This window comes from Coenobita brevimanus, chromosome 54 (assembly GCF_032717465.1).
Source record: "Coenobita brevimanus isolate Jiangsu-jjx chromosome 54, ASM3271746v2, whole genome shotgun sequence".
NCBI classification, from domain to species: Eukaryota; Metazoa; Arthropoda; class Malacostraca; order Decapoda; family Coenobitidae; genus Coenobita; species Coenobita brevimanus.
The window spans coordinates 31,867,811-31,892,122 of NC_137007.1; the positions used below are offsets into that span (position 1 = coordinate 31,867,811).

General features: G+C 41.2%; 1 protein-coding gene across 1 annotated transcript in view; it reads right to left on the reverse strand.

The window, feature by feature from the left end:
• LOC145401023 (ubiquitin carboxyl-terminal hydrolase 24-like) overlaps positions 1-24,312 on the reverse strand; it is a 98,764-nt gene that overhangs the window by 38,933 nt on the left and 35,519 nt on the right. The window contains exons 13-18 of the mRNA XM_080273395.1: positions 23,508-23,696; positions 18,808-19,002; positions 13,164-13,270; positions 12,485-12,662; positions 11,301-11,519; positions 1,311-1,570 (exon numbers count right to left, since the gene is read on the reverse strand). Coding sequence (XP_080129521.1) covers positions 1,311-1,570; positions 11,301-11,519; positions 12,485-12,662; positions 13,164-13,270; positions 18,808-19,002; positions 23,508-23,696 — 1,148 coding nt within the window. The remainder of the gene's footprint in view (positions 1-1,310; positions 1,571-11,300; positions 11,520-12,484; positions 12,663-13,163; positions 13,271-18,807; positions 19,003-23,507; positions 23,697-24,312) is intronic.

Consider the following 24,312-nt stretch of genomic DNA (forward strand, 5'->3'; position numbering starts at 1 on the left):
CACTAATACCCCTCAAAGTAGGTCCCTCCTGAATTGACACACGCAGCCCAGCGTTCTTGCCACTGGCTGAAACATTTTTCAAAGGTGGTTTCTGGTATCTCCTGCAGGTGCTTCATGGCATTAGTCATGATCTCTCGTCTTGGATGAACATTGCTCAAGACATGCTGGAGTGTGCAAATTGCAATCCAGACTTTCTGAAGAATGTTATCACTGGGGATGAGACTTGGAATTACAGGTATGACTAAGAAACCAAAGCACAGTTGTTCCAGTGGAAGCATACAGGGTCAGCTCAGCCAAAAATGGCATAAAAGGTCTGCAACAAGGTGAAATGCACTTGCATGCTGACAGTTTTTTCAACTACCATGGAGTTGTGCATCACAAATATGCACCAAAAGGTCAAACTGTCAACAAACATTACTACCTCAACGTTATCCGTCACCTTCGTGATGCAGTTCAGTGAAAAAGACCAGACTTTCAGAAAGCGGCAAGTTGGAAGCTGCACCATGACAATGCCCCTGCCCATTCTTCTCCACTAATTCCGACATTTTTGGCCAAGCACAACATCTCGCAGGTGCGGTGGGCTCCATACTCACCAGATATGAGTCTGTGCAACATTAGGTTATTCCCCAAGCTCAAAACTCTGCTGAAGGGTTCCAAGTTTGAGACAACAAAAGAGATCACGATGAATATGCCGAAGCTCTTGCAGGCAATAATAAAAAATGAAAAATGTTTTAGGCAGTGGAAAGAATGTGGGCTACGTGTGTCAAGTCAGAAGGGGCCTACTTTGAGGGGAGGGGAGGTTAGTGTCTTAGCTCAACAGGTTAGCTATTTATTCTTTTAGAACCTAAGATCCAATACTTTCTGAACAGACCTCGTACAGTAGTTTGAAAATAAACAAAATTCATGTTAAAATGGATAACTAAATGGCATGTAAGCACCATATGGTGGACAGCTAATGTTCTGAGTATTACTGCAGTCATCCATCCATCCACCCATCATCCAATCCTATGTCATCCCATGAGAAGCGTACGAACCCAGAACCCAGAGCTAGGCAAGTTGGTCCTGACATTTTAGATGAGTACTCAAGCTATTTATAAGAAAAGTGTGGCAACTGCAAGTAAATCCTAACTTTATGATGGAATTTGATATCAGGGGTTCATCTTATGTCCATGACCAGTTTCAGTAAAGTACGGAACATCCGAATGATGCTTCAGTACAAATATACAGTGCTCTCTTCTTACAAGTATCTGTGATGTTTCGTAAAGAACTTCCTTGTTTACACAAGCCTGTTGGAATAGTACCAGTCTTACTTTGGATCGTCAAGCTGGGCCAGACGGTGAAGGAGTGTGAAGACATCTCGCCCCTGACTTGCCATAACCACACCAGGCAGCTGCTTCTCCTGGTCTAAGTTGTACTGGCTTCCATTGCCCTCACCTACTGCTGCACCTGCCCCCGCACCAACCCTAATACCACTGCCACTTCCTCCTGCACCACCACTGTCACTGGCACTGATTTCAACTGTGTCACAATAGCTGGCTGTGCCTGGTAGCTCATCCCAGTTATCTCCAACCTGTTCATACCAAGGAGTAACAATTATCATTACAGTAATGCAACATTAATTACTCCACTCTTAATTTTTACAAGACAGGGATTTCTCTCAGCCCAATAAATCATTTGGAATTAGTCACAATAAAATACCTACGTGATCAAACCGACATAAGCTTTGTTCTAAAGAACAATAAATTTCCTCACACAATGGTCTACTATTAGTAATAAGAAAACACCAGCTACACTGCATTCTGAAATAAATTAGAGCTGAATTTCCCTGACATCTATTTCCTCTACTAATAATAAAGTATGATCATGGCAGATGTTTCGGAGAGCCTCAGAGGGCCCAATACCTGCCCGGGGCCCCAACTAAATAGGCAGATTCGCATGGCCATGTGGAATGTTAGAGGTGTGAAGGAGGGGAACAAGAGCGTGGAAGTAGTGAATGTGTTCAAGAGTGCAAGATATGCTGTGATGGCACTGTGTGAAACAACAGTAAAAGGGTGTAAAGTGGAGGAGTAGGAGGGTGTGAAATGTGTAAGGTTGGCCATGAATGGGTGAGGAAGATGTATGGAGGGAGTTGCTTTGTTGACGAATAAAGTGTGGCAGAGTGGAAGGAGAGATTACAAATGTGTTAGCCCAAGATGTATGTATGTCAGGTTCAAGTCTGATGAGGTGAAAGTGGCACTGATTGTAGCGTATGCACCGTGTGATGACAGGAGCAAGACAAGTTTTGGGATAAGCTGCATGAAGCAGTGGGAGAAATGCTCAGGAATTATCAAGTGATTGTAATGGGTGATATGAATGGAAGAATAGGCATTGGTCCTGCAAATGATATAATGGGTTGTAATGGAGTACCAGCAGAGAATGATAATGGGAAGCGACTGAAGGGCATCTGTCAGGAAAGGATGTTGTGCATCTGTAATTCTTATTTTAACCCTTAAACCGCGGCCTTGTTTTGCTTTGACTTGCGGCTCCCGTGGCCATATTCGCACTCCGACAGACTCTCTAAAAATATTTGCCAAAAATCAGTTATTACTCCTAGAATATTAAAATCACATATACTTATGGCATATACCTTCAGCTTTCTCCTTGGGTGTTTGTTGAGCCTTCGTCGAGTACCGTAGGACTTGTGGAGACCTCTGAAGTTGGGTAACGAAGTCTCCACTTTACACTTCCCAACAACTCGTGATATGATTACCACAGCCTGATATTATCACTAGAAACACTAATCTATGATTCTCAAATAGTTTGGAATCCATACTCCCCCCCAAAAAAACACTGTGAAAGCAATGAAAATTACGAGGGCGTATGACCATCTCACTTCCAATCGTTCGCCGCTAGTGTTGTCTATTATTCATAAAAACACTCACAGTTTATATTTCTGTTACTATATAACACTTATATATATCTACAGTCTTTATCCATAAGTTTCCTTCAGTAATAGTAGTTTATTGTCACTGTAGGGATTCAATTTCTTTCAGTAAAACACAAAGCATTCACTTTCTCCTCCTGTATACTAGCATTGAGAGTGAATGTCACTTTCACCTTCAATCTCATAACTCATAGTATTCATACATGCTAGAGTGAAACTTTCACTTTCATTACTCCTAGTATATATACTCGTATTCTTATAATACCACTCATTTACATTTCTAGTTACGTTCTCTGCTTTATTTACATTATTGACATTTCTATTTTATTTACACTGTGTTATGCACTGTCACTTGAAGTAACTTATAAAACTATTTTCCTCTGTTCACTTATATTTACATTCATTGCTTTCACTTGCTGTTTACACATTATTTACAATTCCACTTGCACTGTTTTACTCAATAAAAAGATCATAGTCACTCTCTATCAATTGTCAGCCCTTTACCTCTTTCCACACGAGGTTTAGCAGGGGGTAAAGGTCACAGGGCCCTTTGCATGGGGCTATACAGCGGCGGAAGTTAGCAGGAGCGAATCAGACATACTCCCACTTTCAAAGACGACAGTGAACTGATAGCAGTGGCCTCCTGCCGCCTGGGTAGGGTGAGTGCAATACTACCAACTTCAGCCCTGTGAGACCTGCTAATAAATAGCAATGAAATGATTGGCAGGAAACCAAGACAATACATAATAAATTAGGTAGTTCCAGGTGAATGTAAATATCACTTAGGCTTCTCCCTTCCCTCCTTATATGTATATTTATTACGAAAATAGATTATACGGCATATTTCAAGAGGAAATAAACAGAGAAAATTAGCGAACGAGTGCACGTGAGGTGTTGTCAGGTGATAATTAGCCAATTCCAGGTGTATGGCACTATCACTTACCTTATTTCTTTTTTGAATATATTATTTGGTATAAGAATAGGGCATAGGGCTTATTTCAATGGATGAAATCAGTGGAAAATTCCAGGGAAGATTTACTTAGTGAAGAATACAGTGTGGTGGCCTGCAATAATTAGGCAGTTCCAGGTGAATGTAAATATCACTTAGGCTTCTCCCTTCCTTTCTTATATATATTTTTATTACGAAAATAGATTATACGGCATATTTCAAGGGGAAATAAACAGCGAAAATTAGCGAACGAGTGCACGTGAGGTGTTGTCAGGTGATAATTAGCCAATTCTAGGTGTATGGCACTTTCACTTACCATATTTCTTTCTTGCATATATTATTTGGTATAAGAATAGGGCATTGGGCTTATTTCAATGGATGAAATCAGTGAAAAATTCCAGGGAAGGTTTACTTAGCGTAGCACGGCCGGGCAGGCGAGAGGATAGGGTAATGGAGGGGAGGTAGGGAGGGGAGTCAAGAACGGGGAGAAATGGCTAAATTGTCAACAATGGATGGGAGTACAGATGAGATTAGGAGTGCCGACTAGTGTTGGACATTGGCAGTACTGATAGATGATACAAGCCACCACTTCAAAGCCCGGGCGAATTCAAAATAACACAGAATCACAAAAGTGTCGCCCCGCGGTAGGATCCCTTGCTCCCAAGCGTCACGAAAGTGACGCCCCGCAGTTAAGGGGTTAAACACTAAGATGCACAGGAGAGAATGATAATGGGAAGCAACTGAAGGACATGTGCCAGGAAAGGGGGTTGTGCATCTGTAATTCTTATTTTAAACACAAAGATGCACAAAAATATTCATGGTATAGAGGGAATGGATATCATGTTGAAAGGAGCCTGATTGATTAAGTGCTCGCAGAGAAATCGATGCTGGGACGTGTTGCTGATACGAGGGCAGTGAGAGGATGATGTGGAGGTCTGTCAGATCATATGATTGTGGTATGCATGATCAAGCTCAGAGGGATGATGTGGACCAGGAGAGAGAGAGGAGCAGTATGGGAAAGAGACTGAAAGTCGAGAAGTTGAGGATCAAAGAAATGGCAGATGATTACAGGGCCAAAGTAGGAGAGGAGTTGGACTCAGCGAACTGAAATGAAATGGATCTGGACAACTTGTGGAATATATGTAGGGACTGCTTAGTTAGGAATGCTAAAGCGATGTGTGGTGTGGCAAGAGTAACAACAAAGAAGAAAGATGTGGCATGGTGGGAGAGCAGTGGAGGAAAAGAGGAAATGGCTACAATGGTTACAGGACAGGGTTCAATTGAAATAAGAACTGAATATACTGAAAGCAAGAAGCACATACAGAGACTAGTGAGGAGGAAAAAGGAGGTAAACAATGATCTAGAAAGAAAAATGAATGCAAATTACTCTGAAAATAGGAAGCAATTCTGGAAAGAGGTGTGGAAATGTAGAGGTGACAGTGGAAAGAAATGTGAAAGTGTGAAGGGTGTAAGTGGTTGATTACAAAATACAGGGATAAAGTAAGGACCAGATGGACAGAATATTTTGAAAGTCTGATGAATCGGAATGGAGACAGCAGAGCGACTGTAAACATGATTGGTTTTGGGGGTGTACAGAGAAGGAATGCAGTACCCTGAAACGTAACACTCACAAAGGTGAAAAACGCTATGAAGCGGCTGAAACATGGGAAAGCAGCTGGAGCTGATGAGATGTATGTGATGATGATTAAGTGTAGTGGAGAGAGCAGAATGAACTGCTTGTCGAAGATATGTAAGAAGGCATGGATGAGTGAAACTGTGCCAGTAGAGAGAAAAAAGGCTGTGATTGTACCCCTGTACAAATATAAAGCTAAGTGAAGAGAGCGCAAGAATTATTGTGGCATAAGTCTGTTGAGTGTTGTAGGGAAGGTATATGGAAGAATTATTATACAGAAAGTGAGAGAAAATAAGAGAGATGTCAAAAGTCCTAGTGAGTGATGAACAGGGTGGCTTTAGGAGTGGCAGAGGACGTGTGGATCAAATATTTGCAGTGAGACAGACAGTGGAGAAGACTTGTGAAAAAGAGAATAAGGTGTTTATGGCATTTATGGATCTGGAATAGCATACGACAAAGTAAACAGAGATGGACTGTAGATGGTTTTGTGCATGTGCCATGTAAATGGTAAGCTGCTAGGTCCTGTTAAGAGTTTTTATGACAGTAGTGAAGCATGTGTAAGGGTAAATGGGCATCTAAGTGAATGGTTCACAATCAATGTGGGTTTACAACAAGGTTGCATGATGTAGCCATGGTTGTTCAATATACATATGAATGGAGTGATGAGAGAAGTAAGGAAACGATTAATGGAGAGAGGGATGGTAATGACTGGTGATGGATGGAATATCTCAAATCTGATGTATGCTGATGATGAAGTGCTACTAGCAAATACTGTACTGGACAACAGCATGGTAGACTAGTGCAGAGTTTTACTGAAGTCTGTGAGTGCTGTGCCTCGAGAGCATATGTAGAAATAAGTAAAGTGATGGTTACTGAGAGAGAATGTGCTCCCAGTGTGATGTTACTGTGAATGGAGAGGGACTAGAATTGGTGAGAGTGTTCAAATGCCCAGGTACAGTGACAGAAAAGAGAGGAAAATGTGCAAAAGAAGTGGAAAGTAGAGTGACACAACGAAGGAAAGTAGATGATGTTAGGAAGGCCTTGATAAGAAACAGAGGCTTGAGTGTTGCAACTGCACAAGGCTTATACGAAGGTGTGTTAGTGCCAACTTCAACATACAGTACGGGTGTGAGACTATGGTATGGCATGAAAATGAAAAGTCAAGAGTAAGAGCAGTGGAGATGGGACTGCTGAGCAATGTATGTGGAGTATAGAGAATGCATAGGATATGGAATAATGTGACTTGTGAAAGATGCAGAGTGAGGAAGTCTGTGGACACCAGAATCGAAGAGACTGTACTGAGATGGTATGGTCATCTGGAGAGAATGGATGAAAAAAGAGTGGTGAAAATGATATATCTGAGCAAATCTGAAAAAGAGAGGAGGCTAGATGGGCCAAGAGGAAGGTGGAAGGCTATGGTAGATGAGTGTGTGAGGAAAAGAGGTATGGAAGATGGTGAGACTAAGGGACTGACAAGAGATCAAGCTGGCTGGATGAATTCTATGTGAAGAAGCGCATGAACAGGGATTTCGCACCCCTTTTTAACATGACAGCGTTCGGATTGGCTCTCGGATATGTACAGGTCTCCCTCACTTTACGATTGGTATCATCCCTAGAAAGGCAATCTCATACCGAAATAACGTAAAGCGAACTTAAGGTTTAATGAGAAAAATAGGGATGCGTTCCTGGACTCGTATATAAGAAACCCAACACCCATACAAGTGATGTAATATGCAATAATAATGATGCTTTATGTATTGTAGTGCATCTGAATCACATATGAATGTATATTCGCAAACATAAAGACATGAAATAGCATAAACAATGACATGAAATACGATATAGTATGAAGAACAAGAAAAATAGTAATATCCTGGGCATTGACGCACACAGACACACGGAGGTTGTAGGCTGAACATGCGCGCGGGTGAGACTGGGCAGTGATGTGGTTTCAGGAAAATTTGCCATCAAGTCAATTTGCTGTCACAAAAATAATAAGATAATATGCCGTCATTAACGAAGACAACTATGGGTGATGCTAGAATATAATCCAAAGGCAACGACAGTGAGGGAGGAACAAGTTAATTACTGACTAAAGGTGCAAACAATAAATAATATCCAAAGCCTATGCTACTGAACATAGACTTTGATGGATTCCCCTGAAATATAGTTATTAAAGCACTGTACAGTACTGATTAATTAATAACAAGTATATTTATAGAATGATGGGGAATCATCCAGGGTGCGAACTGTCCTGACGGAGAATCGTCCATGTTCAGATGGCGAATTATCTGACGTTGAATTGTCTCGGAACCAGTGATGCTTGGTTGGTGGAAGTGTGGGAAACTGTGTGTGCAGGGTGGGTATGCCATGCAACTTTCAGGTGATCTGCCTGTGAGCGCGGGATTTCTCCACATTACCAATCGTAAATGCAGGGGTGCTCAATTGTAAAATGAACTACTGGTACTAAAAAAGAACGATCGTAAACGCGAAATATTGTAAAACGAAACATCGTACAACGAGGGAGACCTGTATATGTGAAGCTACAGAATGTGGTGAAATTTTTTGGCCTATCAGATGGGGCCAGGATTCCGTGGGCTTGAATGATGTGTGAATGGAAGCATGACCCACTGAATCGGGCAAAACTTTGGCTCTTTGGAACCTGCTACTCCTCAACTAGCCCTAGGGTGGGAAAGGAGGTCTGGATGATGATGATGATGATGACGATCATTCATAATCAAAAGACCTTGAACTGACAACATATGAAATACAGAGAAAGCTCGATTATCCAGGTTCGGATTATCTAGGTTTCAGTATATCCGGGCCATGACCGAAAGATTCAGTGGTACAGTAATACATAAAATTATCCATTCAACAGCTCCAGTTTAAACAGCATGCATCCAGTAGCTAGCATGTGAGCCACGGGTAAACGAGAGGGACTCTACCCCACATGCAAGCCTCCTGCTCACAACTCGATCACGATGGTGGTTGAGTGGTGTTTGGTGAGGCAACTGATAAGAATGGGAACCCACCACAGGAGAGATGCTCTTGTTTGCTCATAGTCTAAACATACACTTTACTTTAAGCAGTAAATGCACCTAACTAAATCAGTTCTTCTTCCTGACTATCTGTTATATTTTTCTGATGATTTCTGGGGGGGTAAATCATCGTTTCTTGTTAAATCTCTCTTTCCCCCATGTTTTTAGCTCCTCCACTGTGACAACTAGTTAGATTCATCAGCGTTTAATGGCCGAAGGGACCGTCCTAACCTACGGTAAGTGTTCAACTAAACCTAACCTAACATAGCTTAATTACCTAATAATTTAACCTAACCTAACCTGGGATCCAGTTGGGAAATCAGGAAATGAAATCCACCTTTGAGGACGCTAAGTAAGTTTCTTCCATTATGTCGGAAACAATCAAAGGTACGGCATGGTGATAAAAACAGGGGGGAATCTTTCAGCAAGAAGAGGTCATTTACCATCCTCAAAATAATCATAAAACTACAGAAACAAACTAGAGGAATATAAATTGAATTGGTAATGTCTTTAGGCTGTATGCTTAGACAAAAATTTATGAGTTTCACAATCTGGGGGAACAAAATGGAACAAAAATGTTTGCTAATCAGAAAAAAATTGCTCTTTCATCCCATACGTTCTCATAAGTTTGCATTCAGTTCCACATTCTTCATTCGATTTCACACTTCCCAGAACATTTCGGACCGACTGACTATACAGTTACTTCTGCTTAAAGTTAAGCGTACATTTACTGCTCATTCTTTTGTTCGTTCTGGTGTGAATGTGTGAAAGAGAAAGTACTGATACAAACAATAATGTATTCCATTAACCACTTCACAGCCACCGGCCTTGAACAAAACTTTACTGTACCGGTGTCAGTGGCACTGAGTTTGGGAAAGCTATAAAAATCTACAATTATGAGAAGGGAACGAAGGTCACTGGTACGTTTACACGACCCTACTCTACCAACCCAAGCAGATAGACGGTCAATTTTCACCCATATGTTTACATGTTAATGTAACATACGTCATAATTTTATTTATTCTTCCACGAATCACAGCAAATCACAAGATGGATTCAAGAAACTAAAGAAAAAACAAAAAAAATTGCCAGTTGCACCAGACAAGCCTTTTAACATCTGTAAGACAAAGAAATTTATTTTAGAACTCTGAAAAAATGCTCCCGAGGCCGGCCAACGGAGCATGCAAATTTTTGAAGCCATGGCCACTGAGCGGGATAAACACATGCTTTACTTTATGCACTAGAAGCACCTTACCAAATCAGTTCTTCCTGATAGTCTCTTTTCTTGGTGGTAGGTGGGGGGCGCTCACCATCCACTCACTCAAAGTAGTGCTGCTCTCGGGTGTCTGCCCTGTCCTCTCCTCCATCCTTCTTTCCTTCCATTTTCTTCTGTCTTTCTTTCTTTGTCTTTCTGCCTAGGGGTGACTTTACACTCCCCCTTCTGTCTTTCATTCCTTCATTCTTTCCTCTTCCTTCTGCCTGTGGGTGACTTGACACTGAGTGACAAGCCAAATGGTTTCCTGTACACCAGGAAACCATTTACTACACTGGGTGGTAACCATATAACCAAATTTTGGCACCTGGTGGTTTAGTGGGTAATTATTGTGCTCCAGTTGGATTGAGCCGTTGAAGGTTTATATCCAAGGGGTGAGTGGGGTTTATTGCTCACGTAATGCCACTCAGGGTTGAGTGAGGTTGGTCACTCTCATCTTAAATGTCAGGACCAACTGCCAAGCCCCGGGCTTCTAAGCTCCTCATGGGGCAACGTAGGATTGGATGATGGATGGATGGATGGATTATTTCTGGGTTGGTAAATAAAAGTTTCTCATTAAATCTTTTCCACGTTGTTTTTAGCTATTTTCCTGCAGCAACTCTTGTTTGATTTCATCAATGTATTGGCGGAAGGGACTGTCCTAACCAAAGTGTTTAACTAAACCTGACCTAACCTAGCTTAAATGTACCCAATATATTAATTTAACATAGCCCAACCTAACCTAACCTCCAGTCGGGATACTGGGAAATGAAATCCACCTTTGTGTATGATGAGTTTCTCCCACTGCACTGGAAACAACTAATCGCTGATAAGGCTTACGCAGTGTGACAATAACAACAGGGAGGAAATTTTTCAGCAGGAAAATGCACTGAATTGGTAAGGTCATTCTGCTGCATAAAGTGTACAATTACTGGTGAATATATCAATCTAACAGTACTGGTGTTTTCTTTCCATCGGATTCTATGATTTAGGACTATTCGGGCACCCCATCACACCATATGCCCTGGATAATCGAGCTATCTTTGTACTGCATTCAAGCTGATGAATATATGCATTCATTTTAGAGCAAGATAAATAAAAAACATCAGCAATCAAAGCCTGCAATCCTCTGTCAAGGCAGAGTGTGGTAGATCTTATTATGTTATCTTGTAATTTCTGTGCAAGCATTGTAGGCATTATTTATCAGGTTAGAAACAAAAATGTTGAAACTGCCAAAACCTGCAATGGTAGAGAATTGTTTTAAAAATTCCTGGATCCGGAGGATGATCCGGATCACCACCAAAATCTAATGGATTGTTCCTTGGGCCGTACTCTGCTCCTCCAAAAAATTTCAGCAAAATCCGTTCATAACTTTTCAAGCAATCACGAATCCTGCTAACAGACAAACAGACAAACAAACCAATGCCAGCAAAAAAAAATAACCTCCTTGGTGGAGGTAACTCAATAGAGCAACCTAAATCAAAACAAAAGGTAGTGCAACGTACCTCTTTAAGCTGAGCACAACTGGCAGTGATTTTGACACTGGCATGTATGTTAGCTGTGATGCCCAAGCTATGAAGAAGGCGGTTGTCCTGCTCTGCCCCTGTCACAAACACACCACCACCACCCTCACCAAATGAAAGGCTCTGGATTTGTTCAACGGGTACACGAGCACAATTGGCTATCTTACCCCTCACTACACCCAGACGTTCATTACTGTGGCACTGAGGAAAAATAAAAGTATGATAATTATCACATGGAGGCACTGCACTTGACATGCTTTGTGAACTTTAGGTAACAAACTGGAAAACAAGGATTTATTAGTGATAACAAAAATGCAGTGTTCACACAGGAGGCTGTATGGAGATCAAAACTGAATGTCACTGTACAGCAAGATCTCAGTTATCCGTTGTCGCAATATCTGGCCCAACACAATATCCGGCGCTGCTGGCTTGGCTCTGTTAAAGCAATATCCAGTACCGAAACAGGATAAAACCAGCAGGTCTATGCAATATCTGATGTCGAGGTGTATCAACTGGCTCAAAAACGGTGGCCAACCAGTGCTGTATTACTGTAATGTATAATTTCTTTATGGTACTTTAAGCTTAATTTTCATCTTTTACTCATGGTGAAGTTTTTAGGATAGAGGGTTGAAACGGACACTAACACAATATCTGGCTTGATGCCGAATATTGAGCTGATGGGGGGTATCTGGCATTTCACATTATTCGGTGTAGGGCTTGGCTGAATTATGCCAGAAAACTGAGAGTTTACTGTATTTATATATTTAACTGCTACATCCTATATACTGTGCATTACTAGGATCCCAATATTTTTCTGCAAGAAGCTTCTAGCAATCCTATAATCAATTTCTGAGAAGAAAGTTACTTTATAGGAAATACATTTTCAAAATATACCTGCTAAAAGCACTAAATAATGAAAATAATACACATCCTCTTGACACCTCACTTCCTTCTGGGGAAGCCCAACAAGGGATAACAAGAGCATCACAAGCCTACTTGCTCATTACATCTTTCTAAGTAATTTTTCTTCATCTTTCCTCTCTTATCAATCTACTGTACCTTTCCACTTGTCATTCACACTATAAAATACACATAAAAAAGCCTGACAGACTTTTTCTGTAATCATCTCCAAAAGAGTAAACAAACTGATGAAATAATCAACATACCTCAAGACTGAACTCTAATTTAAAAGAATCACAGGTAAGTGTGAGTAGGATAGGTATGCCAGTAAAGGAAGCCCCGTGCGGAGGAAGGGAGCGCGGCCCAGGGTGTTGGTCTTCAATGCAGCTGACATAGCGTTCTGCCAACACCAGCACTCGGCGCATGTGCTGAATGCAGCTGCTCCTGCCAAACATTCACTGTGATGAAGTTTCAGTAATGAATACATCTACTGTACATGACATGAAAAAGGAACTTTCAGTCACCTCTTAGGGACTGAACCTGACTGAGGCATTCTCACACTCTACCACCAAGTGACTATACAGTACACGATATAGCTAAATGAAAATATTAGTCTTCCTGATGAAAAAATTAACTGTCAGGAAGGTGCTAGGGAACCTTTGGAGCCCAAAAGATCATGGTACAATGAAACACAAAAGGACAGGGAAGTGGGATTAACCCCTAAACTCCAATGACATCTTATGAACAGTTATTTCTTCAACCTTCAAATGATTTTACACAGCTTAGGATGCATCTTTTAAACTGGAGAGGTTTGATACATCCTTCACTGACCCTTTCACCACTAGGGTCGTTGTTCCATCACCTGGATAAAATCATCAGGTCCAGTACCATTAAAAAAAAAAAAAAAAAAAGCTAGTGGACTGAAGAAGTTAAAAGTTTACTCACTTTGATGAAAGACCTCCCAGTTCAGAAACTGCCATTGCAGTTAGAGTTTTTGTGGCATTGGAAACAGCAGTGCCGACAGCAGTTTCATTCACATGGAACAAGGATTTCTAAAAAGATAAACATTGCACAATTAAAATCAACAACTTCAGCTATATACAAGAATATAACAGAATGACAGCATTCACCCTCTTGTCTTTCTTTCCTTCATTCTTTCCTCTTCCTTCTGCCTGTGGGTGACTCTACACTGAGTGACAAGCCAAATGGTTTCCTGTACACCAGAAAACCATCTACTACACTGGGTGGTAACCATATAACCAGATTTTGGAGCCTGGTGGTTTAGTGGATAATTACGGCACTCCAATTGGATTGAGCTGGTGAAGGTTTATATCCATGGAGTGGTTGGGGTTTACTGCTCACGTAATGCCACTCAGGGATGAGTGAGGCTGGTCACTCTCATCTTTAACGTCAGGACCAACTTACCTAGCCCCGGGCCCCTACGCTCCTCATGGGGCAACGTAGGATTGAATGATGGATGGATGGACAGCATTCACCATTAACCTTTAAATATTCACTGTTCTCAAGAGAGATGTATTCCTATGTTGACACCAACATACCCAGGTGGCTCGGCTGCCCAATTACACAAACGTTCCTCAGTTCCCCTCCTGTTCTCCAAAAAGAGAATGGTGAACTGCTGTAGAAGTGTAACTTCACCCTGCAATCCACTGTATTCACATTCAGATAAGCAACAGGAGCAAACATTCACTAAAAATATATGGTAGCTACAATTTTGGCAGGCATTTTGTTCAACCCCTCCAGTACAATAAAGCCTTTTTTTGTGGATTCTTGTTGCCATGACGATACTTTATGCAGCTTATAAGAAAACCCTCTTAGTGAAGGGGTTAACTATAAACTATATATATCCAATAACTCCTTCACTCTCATCTTAAATGTCGGGACTGACTGCCTGGCCCCGGGCTCCTGCGCTCCTTGTGGGACAATGTAGGTCTGGATGATGGATGGATGGATGAACTCCTTCAATACAAATGATATATTTTTTTTCTAATACAGTACAGTAAAAGTCCTGTAATCTGAAATGCAGGGGACCAAGGGTCTTTAGGACTACTGGTTTTTTCCAACTATTGGGAGGGACCATTGAAAACATTAGAAATATGTACATGATCATTACACACTTATTATGATATGAGTTATTATTTTACTCACCAGAAATGCATCGAAGTGTACATGAATAGGTACAGGCAGGAACATCCAAGTCCAAGAAAAAGTCCAATCCAGATAAATCCTTAGATAAAGCCAAGAATGAGAAAAGGCCAAAAAATTTCGAAAAATTTCGCCTTGAAGAATTCAGAGATTTGGGATAACTGGATTATTGGTGGTCGGATTGGAGGACTTTTACTGTATATATATATATATATATATATATATATATATTCCTTCTGCCTATGAGAGACTTTACACTCCCACTTCAGTCTTTCATTCCTTCACCTTTCCTCTTCCTTCTGCCTATGGGTGACTACACTGAGTGAGAGGCCAAATGGTTTCGTGTACACCAAGAAACTCTTTACAGTAAAAGTCCTGTAATTCGAACGGCAGGGGACTGAGGGTCTTTCAGACAACTGGTTTTTTTCAGACTATTGGGAAGGACCTCTGAAAACATTAGACATATATACACTCACAATCACTAATTTCTGCCCAGGGGTGCCCCCTTCCTACCCCTGTTTACCCAGAGAAGAGGGGAGGGGGAGATGAAATAAGCTCCACCCGCCACTATCCCAGCTCCCGACCCTCTCCCATACCCCTACCCAACCCCCACTCCACCCATCATTCTTAACTGGCATTACATCTCAAAGCTGATTTCCTGCTTAACACACTTTGTCCCACTACAAATACAAACACAGAACACTATAGTAGGACTCGCGCACGTTTGCGGCTGTGGTGTGGCCCGCACCTGTGTACAATGGTGCCACGTTTCCCCAACTTGCGATGTGAAACGGAAGCTATTTATGTACAAGGCATCACAAATTCGATAAATTCAGATGAATAAATCTTACACTTGTGTATTTTGATGGATGAATCAACAATAATCTTATTATGCATAAAATATTTACACAGTAACACAGAAACATGGCATACATATTGTACAGTGTTGCTAAAAGAAATTGTAGTCACTTTTAATGGTTTTTAGCGTAGTTTTAGGGTGGGTAATAATATCACAGTTATGGATATAAGATAATGAGCCTGAAAAAAGAAGAAATATGCCAATATCCAAAGTAAAAGAAATAATTCATGTAATTCTTGTGAGTGGCAACACTTACACACCCATCTGGCCTAAGGTAAACTACGTACACCTCCGTAGACCCAACCATAGCTTGTACTGTACAGGTGCTGCTAGGGAAAAATGCTCACATTTACCGGCTTTTACCATAATTTTAAGGACGAGGAATAATCACATTTATAATTATAAGCTAATATGTAGGACAAAATAGTAGGCATATGCCAATACCGAAGTAAAAAAAAAAAAAAAAAAAAAAAAACATTATTCACTCGCGAGCGGCAACACTTCCACACCCAGTCGGTGAGAGAGCGAGAGAGAGAGAGAGAGAGAGAGAGAGGCAGGAGAGGGGCATGCATTGAATGCATTGTCGGCATCACTAAATATAACAAAACCAAATTAACAAATGAAAGCACAATTATAAATAACTTATAAAAGAATCAAAAGTACTCAGGGTGGCTCACATTTCCCGCCAGGAGAGAGAGAGAGAGAGAGAGAGAGAGAGAGAGAGAGAGAGAGAGAGAGAGAGATAACGGTATAGAAAACGTGGCAACAGTGTACACAGGTGCGGGCCACACCACAGCCGCAAACGTGGGCGAGTCCTACTATAGGATATGTTAAAAGTATATAACTATCAACATGCTGCAGCAAGAAACTGATGTATTATGATGTTGACAGTAAAACAAAAACGTTAACAATGGCCACCTCAGGTCTCATGTGTTGGGTGCACTGCTTTGCAAACACACACACACACACTGAAAAACACAGACATACTGTAGACACACGCAAACATGCAGGCGCAGCCACGCACGCACGCAAGCACCCAATGTATGAAGCCTGGGATGGCCGATGTTAACATTTCTGCTTTACTGTCAACGTTATAATACATTAATTTCTTGCTGCAGCATGTTCATAGTTAAATACTTTTTACACATCCTTTGTGGTTGATGGGGGTGCTCACCATCCACTCACTCAATGTAGTGCTGGTCTTGGGTGTCTGCCCTTTCCTTTCCTCCATCCTTCTTTCCTTCCATCCTCTTCTGTCATTCTTTCCTTCATTCTTTCCTCGTCCTTCTGCCTATGCGTGACTTTACATTCCCTCTTCCGTCTTTCTTTCCTTCATTCTTTCCTCTTCGTTCTGCCTGTGGGTGACTCTACACTGAGTGATAAGCCAAATGGTTTCCTGTACACCAGGAAACCATTTACTACACTGGGAGGTAACCATATAACCAAATTTTGGCACCTGGTGGTTTAGTGAGTAATTACAGCACTCCAGTTGTATTGAGCAGGTGAAGGTTTACATCCAAGGGGTGGTTGGGGTTTATTGCTCACGTAATGCCACTCACATGTCAGGACCAACTTGCCTAGCCCAGGGCTCCTACACTCCTCATTGGGCAATGTAGGACTGCATAATGAATGAATGAATGAATGAATTTACACATCCTAGTGTTTTGTCTGTGTATTAGTAATGTGACTATGAATGTAAAGTACGAGGTTAGCTTGAGATGTAACTGCCAGTTAAGAATGATAAGTGGGGGGATGGGAGGGGTAGGGGTATGGGGAACGGTTGGGAGCTGGAGTAGAGGCGGGTGGAGCTCATTTCGTCCCCCCCTCCCGTCTTCCCTGAGTATACAAAGCTATGAAGGGGGCACCCCTGAGCAGAAATTAGTGACTATGAGTGTTCATGATCATTAACAAAACACTTAAAATGATATGGGTTATTGTTTTACTCACTGGAAATCCATCAAAGAGTAAATAAGTAGTTGCAGGCAGGTACACTGAAGTCCAAGAGCAAGTCCAAGCCAGATAAATCCTTAGAAAAAGCCCAAAAAGATTTTTAAAAAGACCAGAAAATTTTGAAAAATTTTGCTTTGACAAATTCGGAGTACTGGGATTTTCAGATTATTGGTGGCCAGATTACAGGACTTTTACTGTACTATGCTGGGTGGCAGCCATATAACCAAATTATTGCGCTTGGGGTTTAGTGGGTAATTAATGCACTCCAATCGGATTGAGCCTGTGTAGGTTTATATCCAGGGGGTGGTTGGGGTTTATTGCTAATGTAATGCCACTCAGGGATGAGTAAGGCTGGTCACTCTCATCTTAAATGCTAGGACCAACTTGCCTAGCCCCAGGCTCCTGCACTCCTCATGGGGCAACGTTGGATTGGATGATGGATGGATGGATATATACATAATAAACCCTTGATATAACGGACCCTAGTATTGCGAATTTCAGATATAGCGAACAGCCAAATCGCGACTGAACTTCCCCCGGATTTTGCGAACAAAGGTCGCTAAACATGGGGGAAGTTCGTGAATCAGCCCATGGTGACAATAGCATCCCTTTCCGGTACAGTAAGTTACTTTAACAGTACTACATTATATCCATCCATCCATCCATCCACCATCCAATCCTACTTCGCCCCACGAGGTGCGTAGGAGCCCGGGGCTAGGCAAGATGGTCCTGACATTTAAGATGAGAGTGACCAGCCTCACTCATCCCTGAGTGGCATCACATGAGCAATAAACCCCAACCACCCCTTAGATATAAACCTTCATCGGCTCAATCTGATTGGAGTGCAGTAATTACCCACTAAACCACCAGGCCCCATAATTTGGTTATATGGTTACCACCCAGCGTAGTAAATGGTGTCCTGTTGTACAGGAAACCATTTGGCTTGTCACTCAGTGTAGAGCCATCCACAGGCTGAAGGAAGAGGAAAGAATGAAGGAACGAAAGACAGAAGAGGGAGTGTAAAGTCACCCGTAGGCAGAAGGATGAGGAAAGAATGAAGGAAAGAAAGACAGAAGAGGATGGAAGGAAAGAAGGACGGAGGAGAGGAAAGGGCAGACACCTGAGAGCAGCACTACATCAAGTGAGTGGATGGTGAGCGCCCCCACCTACCACAACTACTGTATTCTTATTATAGCTATTGTATTTATACGTACAACTTCATACAGTTTTGAATTTACATGTACAACTTCATAAACCACTGAATTTTCCATGTAAAACTTCACAGAGTAAGTTTAGATTGGGACTGTGCACGTAGGACCAACGACTCCCCGGATACAGTGCCCTAGGTTTGGTAATCCCTCAGATAATACCGACCGTCGAATATATCAATCCACCCCTCCCCCCAATTAGTTCGTTATATTGAGGGTTTACTTATCCACCCTTGTTTCTGATATTTTATCCATCTTAATGGACACATTCTCAATGAAAATCTCAAGAATCCCTGAAGAGGGATCCTGTGGCACTTAAGTTCTAGAAAAAACAAAGAATTTATACTCTCTTGTGTTTCCCTCCCACCCAGAGTACCAATTTCTCAACATCTTCACCATAAACACAAACCTCTAGCTTTTTGTAGCACTCCGAGATGAACCTGGTGTGTATCTGTGGTGGATCACGCTTAAGGCGGGGAGAGAGGGCATTGTAAGACATGTCAAGGAGTAGCTTCATCGCATCCTCTGCCAGGCGCTCATCTTGACACTCCAGCACCAACTGCCACACCAGCTCAAGCCCCGTCAGCTCCATACGATCCACACTCTATCAAAAGAAGAGTATCAGCTAATCCCCTTTGAGAAGCTGAGGCCTACAGCAAGGTTATCATTTATAATCATCATTCTGAATGTAGGGAAGAGTAAAGTGATGGTCTTTGAGAGAGGTGAAGTCAGTGAATGTACAGCAAGGTTGGATGGTGAGGAATTGGAAAATGTGAGTACGTTTAAGTACTTGGGTAGTGTGATGAGTAAGGATGGAGGTTTGGAGGGTGAAGTGCTTGAAAGGGTACAGCAGGGAAGAAAGGTTGCTGGTTCTTTGAAAGCAGTGATAAGAAACAGGGCACTGAGCATGGAAGTGAAAAAGTTACTACATGACAGTATTGTGATACCAACTCTAACGTATGGATGTGAAGCTTGGACGTTGTTGGAAGGACACAAGTCAAGAGTGAGAGCAGTGGAAATGAGTTATTTAAGAGGAGCCTGTGGAGTCACATGGAGAGACAGGCTGACGAATGAGGACATAACGGAGCGTTGTGGTGTGGATGTGATAGGAAGCGTTATGAGGAACACACTGAGGTGGTTTGGCCATGTGGAGAGGATGGAGGGTGAAAGACTGACGAAGAGAGTGTATATGAGTGAGGTGGAGGGGGGAAGAGGGAGGGGGAGACTGAGGATGTGATGGAGGGATGGGGTGGAGAGGTATATGAGAGAAGGGGGTGTGAGTTGGGAGCAGGACAGTGAAATGGCGGGGGACAGGGCGATCTGGAGGCAATTTGTTTGTGGCCACCCCAAATGGGATTGAGGCGTCCGGCAACAGATAGATTCTGACCTTCCCCCAACCTTCCCCCTCCCCACTCTTTTTTTTTCCATCTAAGGATAGGGTGAGACAGGATCCTGAACCATCATCATAATTTTCTTTCCCTACCTATGGATGGGGTGAGGTAGGATGGAGAAACAAAGGAAGAGAAAGTGCCACATGAAAGCAAAGGTTATAGTAACAGAATGCCCTGTGAAAAGAACCTCAACAATATAAGAAAACAGTCACTAATGTTAACTACCACATTACATTTTGTGAGGTGCGGGAGTAAGCTACACTACAGTATACAGTAATCCCGCATATTTCGCGGTAGTTACGTTCTTGTAACCCCCGCGAAAAGTCAATTCCGCGAATACTCTATTAACAATTGAAAACTTGCACTTGTGTCCACCATGCTGCCCATCACACAGTCCATGTCCATACTGATTGCGAGACACCCGCCGTCAGACAATTCCCCGTCAAAACATGGACGATTCCCCTTCAGAACAATTCGCACCCTGGACGATTCCCCGCCATTCTATAAATATACTAATCAATACTTTCATCAATATACTTATTATTAATTAATCAATACTTTAATAACTATATTTCAGGGGGATCCAGCAGTCTATGTTCAGTAGCGTAGGTTCTGGATATTATTTATTAGTTGTACCTTTAGTCAATAATTAACTTGTTTCTTCCTCGCTGTAGTCGCCTTTGAATTATATTCTAGCGTCACCCATAGCTATCTTCATTAATGAAGGCGAATTGTTTTGTGTTTGTTGTGACTGCGAATTGTCCCGAAACCTCCATACTCATCCCGAAATACCTTCTTACAAGATTGAAAGCACATACTCCATTATGAAGGAAAAACGTAAACACCGTACTGTAATACACAATTATCTACACATTTATTAACAAAACAGTACAAAATAAAAAGATGCATTAACTGGTGATAGCAAACACTCGCACGGTCGTTTCTTAGCTTGTCCAGTAACACAATTTTCTCTGCTAAGGTCATAACTTGATCGTTTTGTCACTTTGGAGTTCTTACTAATTGTATTATTAGCCTTTGGTGAGGCTGGCTTACGTCCTGGGGCCATGTGGAAAGCAAGTGGGAGGCAAGAGGCTCATATCATAGTGTGGTTACAACCACAACAGCCACCTAAGGCAGTCAGGAGTGGACTGAAGAATGCGGGACAGAGAGCAGTGTTGCCATATCCAAACAACGAAATTATGCTAGGGCAATGAAAAAATTATGATAGATTGAGCATATTTGTTCCAAGTAAAAAAATGAATTATGCTACCTTGAAGCTAAATGATAAAATTCTATACATATTCGTGCAACATATTAATTATGTATTGTTTACTATGAAAATATTAAAATGAACCTACATACAGTAAGAGGATAAATATCGGTATCTACCCATACTGCTTTTTCCCACGAAACTTACGTTTTTCTGATGGATTTTGATGTGATTCGTTCGATTTTGAGCATCATTTCCGTCGGAAATAACCAGATTTTGAGATATGACCCCCCCCCATCCCCCTGAAATAATGAGGGATCTTTGGGGAATCGGGGGTTGTAGGGAGGGGGGAAAACACAGAAAATGGTCATTTCCGACTGAAATGAAGCTGAAAATCGAATGAATCATACCAAAATCCATCGGAAAAACCTAGGTTTCATGGGTAAAGTACAAAGCTCAAACTTAACCTAACCGAACCAAACCGAACCTAACCTAAAACCTAACCTAACCTAACCTAACCAAATCCAACCTAACCTAACCTAACCTAATCCAACCCAACCAAGCCCAAACTGAAAGTAACCAATTATTCAAACATCTTACCTTGTTCGTCTCTCTCTCTCTCTCTCTCTCTCTCTCTCTCTGATTTGTAGCTTTTATAAAATTATTCTAAAAATATTCTATTCCATTCTAAATTATGCTAGAATGATTCTAAAACTTCTAATATGCTAAAAAATATTCCAGACTCGAAAATTTGATCAAAATTATGCTAAAAGAATAAAATTATGCTAGATATGGTAACACTGGCAGAGGGGCCACGGGAAAGGGACAGAGGGTGGCGTGAGTTTACCGTGCTACAATTGGAAGCTGCGGGAATTTCAATTTTTTTTTTTTTCTGTATATTCAAGGATATTTTTGTTGAACTTATTAATGCTAAGAAAATCCGCGAGAGGGCAAAACCGTAGACAAAAAATCCGCAAAAAATGCGGGAATACTGTACTCTAATACAGCAGTTCTCAAACGTTTTAGTGTGTGACCGTTTAGAATATTTCAAGACTTAGCCACCCACCCACACACACACACCCACACAGAGAGAGAGAGAGAGAGAGAGAGAGAGAGTAACCGATACATAACCTATAGTAGTTATTATGAATATGCTAATAATGTAATAAGGATAATTACAATTTCAATTAAGTAAATAAAATACACTAAAAGCATTAGGCCTATTCAATGTCCCTGCAACCCATCAAAATTCCTCTCGCGACCAACTTTTAAGTCGCGATCCATAATTTGAGAATCACTGCTCTACAACATTTAAGGGTAGGTGGACAGCCTCTGCCTGTGATGCTAACATGTGACAGGAAAACTTCCAGCCTTCTCTTGGGGACTTCAACTAAAGCACCTAGAGTGCCTTCTAAACAAGCAGCACCTTAGACCGTTAAACTGCCACTGATTGGAGCATAAATCATATTAAAAAGAATTCCTACATTAAACCTTAACAAGCAGGCGACATTATGTAACGTCCACACGTGAGGAGGTGGGTGTTGTTACATAATGTCCAGCCATTTTCTGTCCTAATTTATTGGTGAAATTGGGCAATACAGCATCCTTGTCACCTACTGTCCTGCCCTCTACCCACCCAAGCCTTGAAACAAGTAAAATAGAATATACATACATAAGTTGTTATATGCGTTCAAGTAAAACAGAAAACACATACATAAGATTTTGAAGACATTGAACAAAGTAAAGAATGCAAAAATGATATATTTAGTGTTCAGTGGTGAAGACAATGAAAATGTGTGAAGAGTCCACTAGCCTCGCCCCAGGTGTGCCTGGTGATAAGCTGCCTGCCCGTGCTCCTCTCTCCCTCCTCCTCTCCTGTCCTACAGCTAGTAGAGACATATTACCACTTAAGTAACACCTCTTACCTTTGTATTGCATCCATTTTCATCAAATTACGCATGTTCAGGCTTACTCCTTGATACTTTATATTTCCGAAAATATGCCATACCACACGGTCATATAACTGATAATTCGTCCACCCATAAGGGGTTAATCAACCTTCACTAATGTCTGTGCACCAAGGTTTTATTCATTCATTCATTCATAATGGGCATTCTTCCATACTTTGTAACTGCCCAGTATTAGCTATAAATCTAATAAATCACTATTATTAAAAAAATTCTGTCTAACTTGCCACCTCCATCTGCCCCTAATCCTCTTAATCAGTTTCAATGCAAAACACTGTGCTATAGTAATATGTTCAATTAACCTTACAAATAAGATATAAAGAAATATAAATAAATAAATAATAATTATAGTAACAATAAAAATAATAATAATAAAATAACAACAACAATAATAATAATAATAATAATAATAATTCTGGAAAGATATGTACCAGTACTTATTCATGGTTTTAAGTATAATGGAGCAAAACAACCATGATTCAATGACCAATAGTACATCAGTATACATAATATTAAACACAAATACAATATAACATACAACAGACGAGGAGCCAGTGCGAATGAGCTTGTGATCACTGAGGTTGACAGCATGGAAGTAATCAACTACACAGGTGAAGGCTGGTCGGGTCATAGTGACAGGATCCAGTCGCAGCAGCTTCTCACTGAACAGGTCATGTTGTGTGCTGCTCTCAAGGTCACCCAGGCACCCAGAGAACCAAGTAAAGCACACCTGAACACAAACAGATCCCAGATCAGGTGATGACAGACTGAAAAACTTATTACACACTTCATCTTAGCATTGTACTTTACATTCTAATTTTATTCAAATTTGGAGAGACTCAGAATCAGTGGAGTTAAATTCAGACTTCATTAACTCCTTCACTCTCATCTGCTTGCCCTTAGCTGAATAAAATCACTTGCTGGTAGCTGCAATAAAACAAAAACGTGTCTTTGGATTGAAGAAGTAAAATGATATGACACAGTTTTCTAGGAACTGATAAATTTGAAACATATCATTACAGTACATCCATAACTATCTTCTTGCATCTACTTCCCAATACCCCTTATGTTGCCATTCAATTCAGGCTGCGTCCTACTGCAAGCCAGTACTCGGGAGGCAGGCCTCTGTGCCCATGGCCACACTGTGAGACCCCCCATCATCGCACTATTCCCGTGCAGTAAATAGTTCATAAACAATTTATCCTCACACCCTTGTTTACGCTTCAATAATCATAATTTTTTTTCATTGTAATCCTGAATAAATATATTTGCTTATGGTGTTGTAACAAAGATCAGCTGAATGTAAATTATGCCTTATTTTTTTTTTACTTCAGTTTTTTCTTATA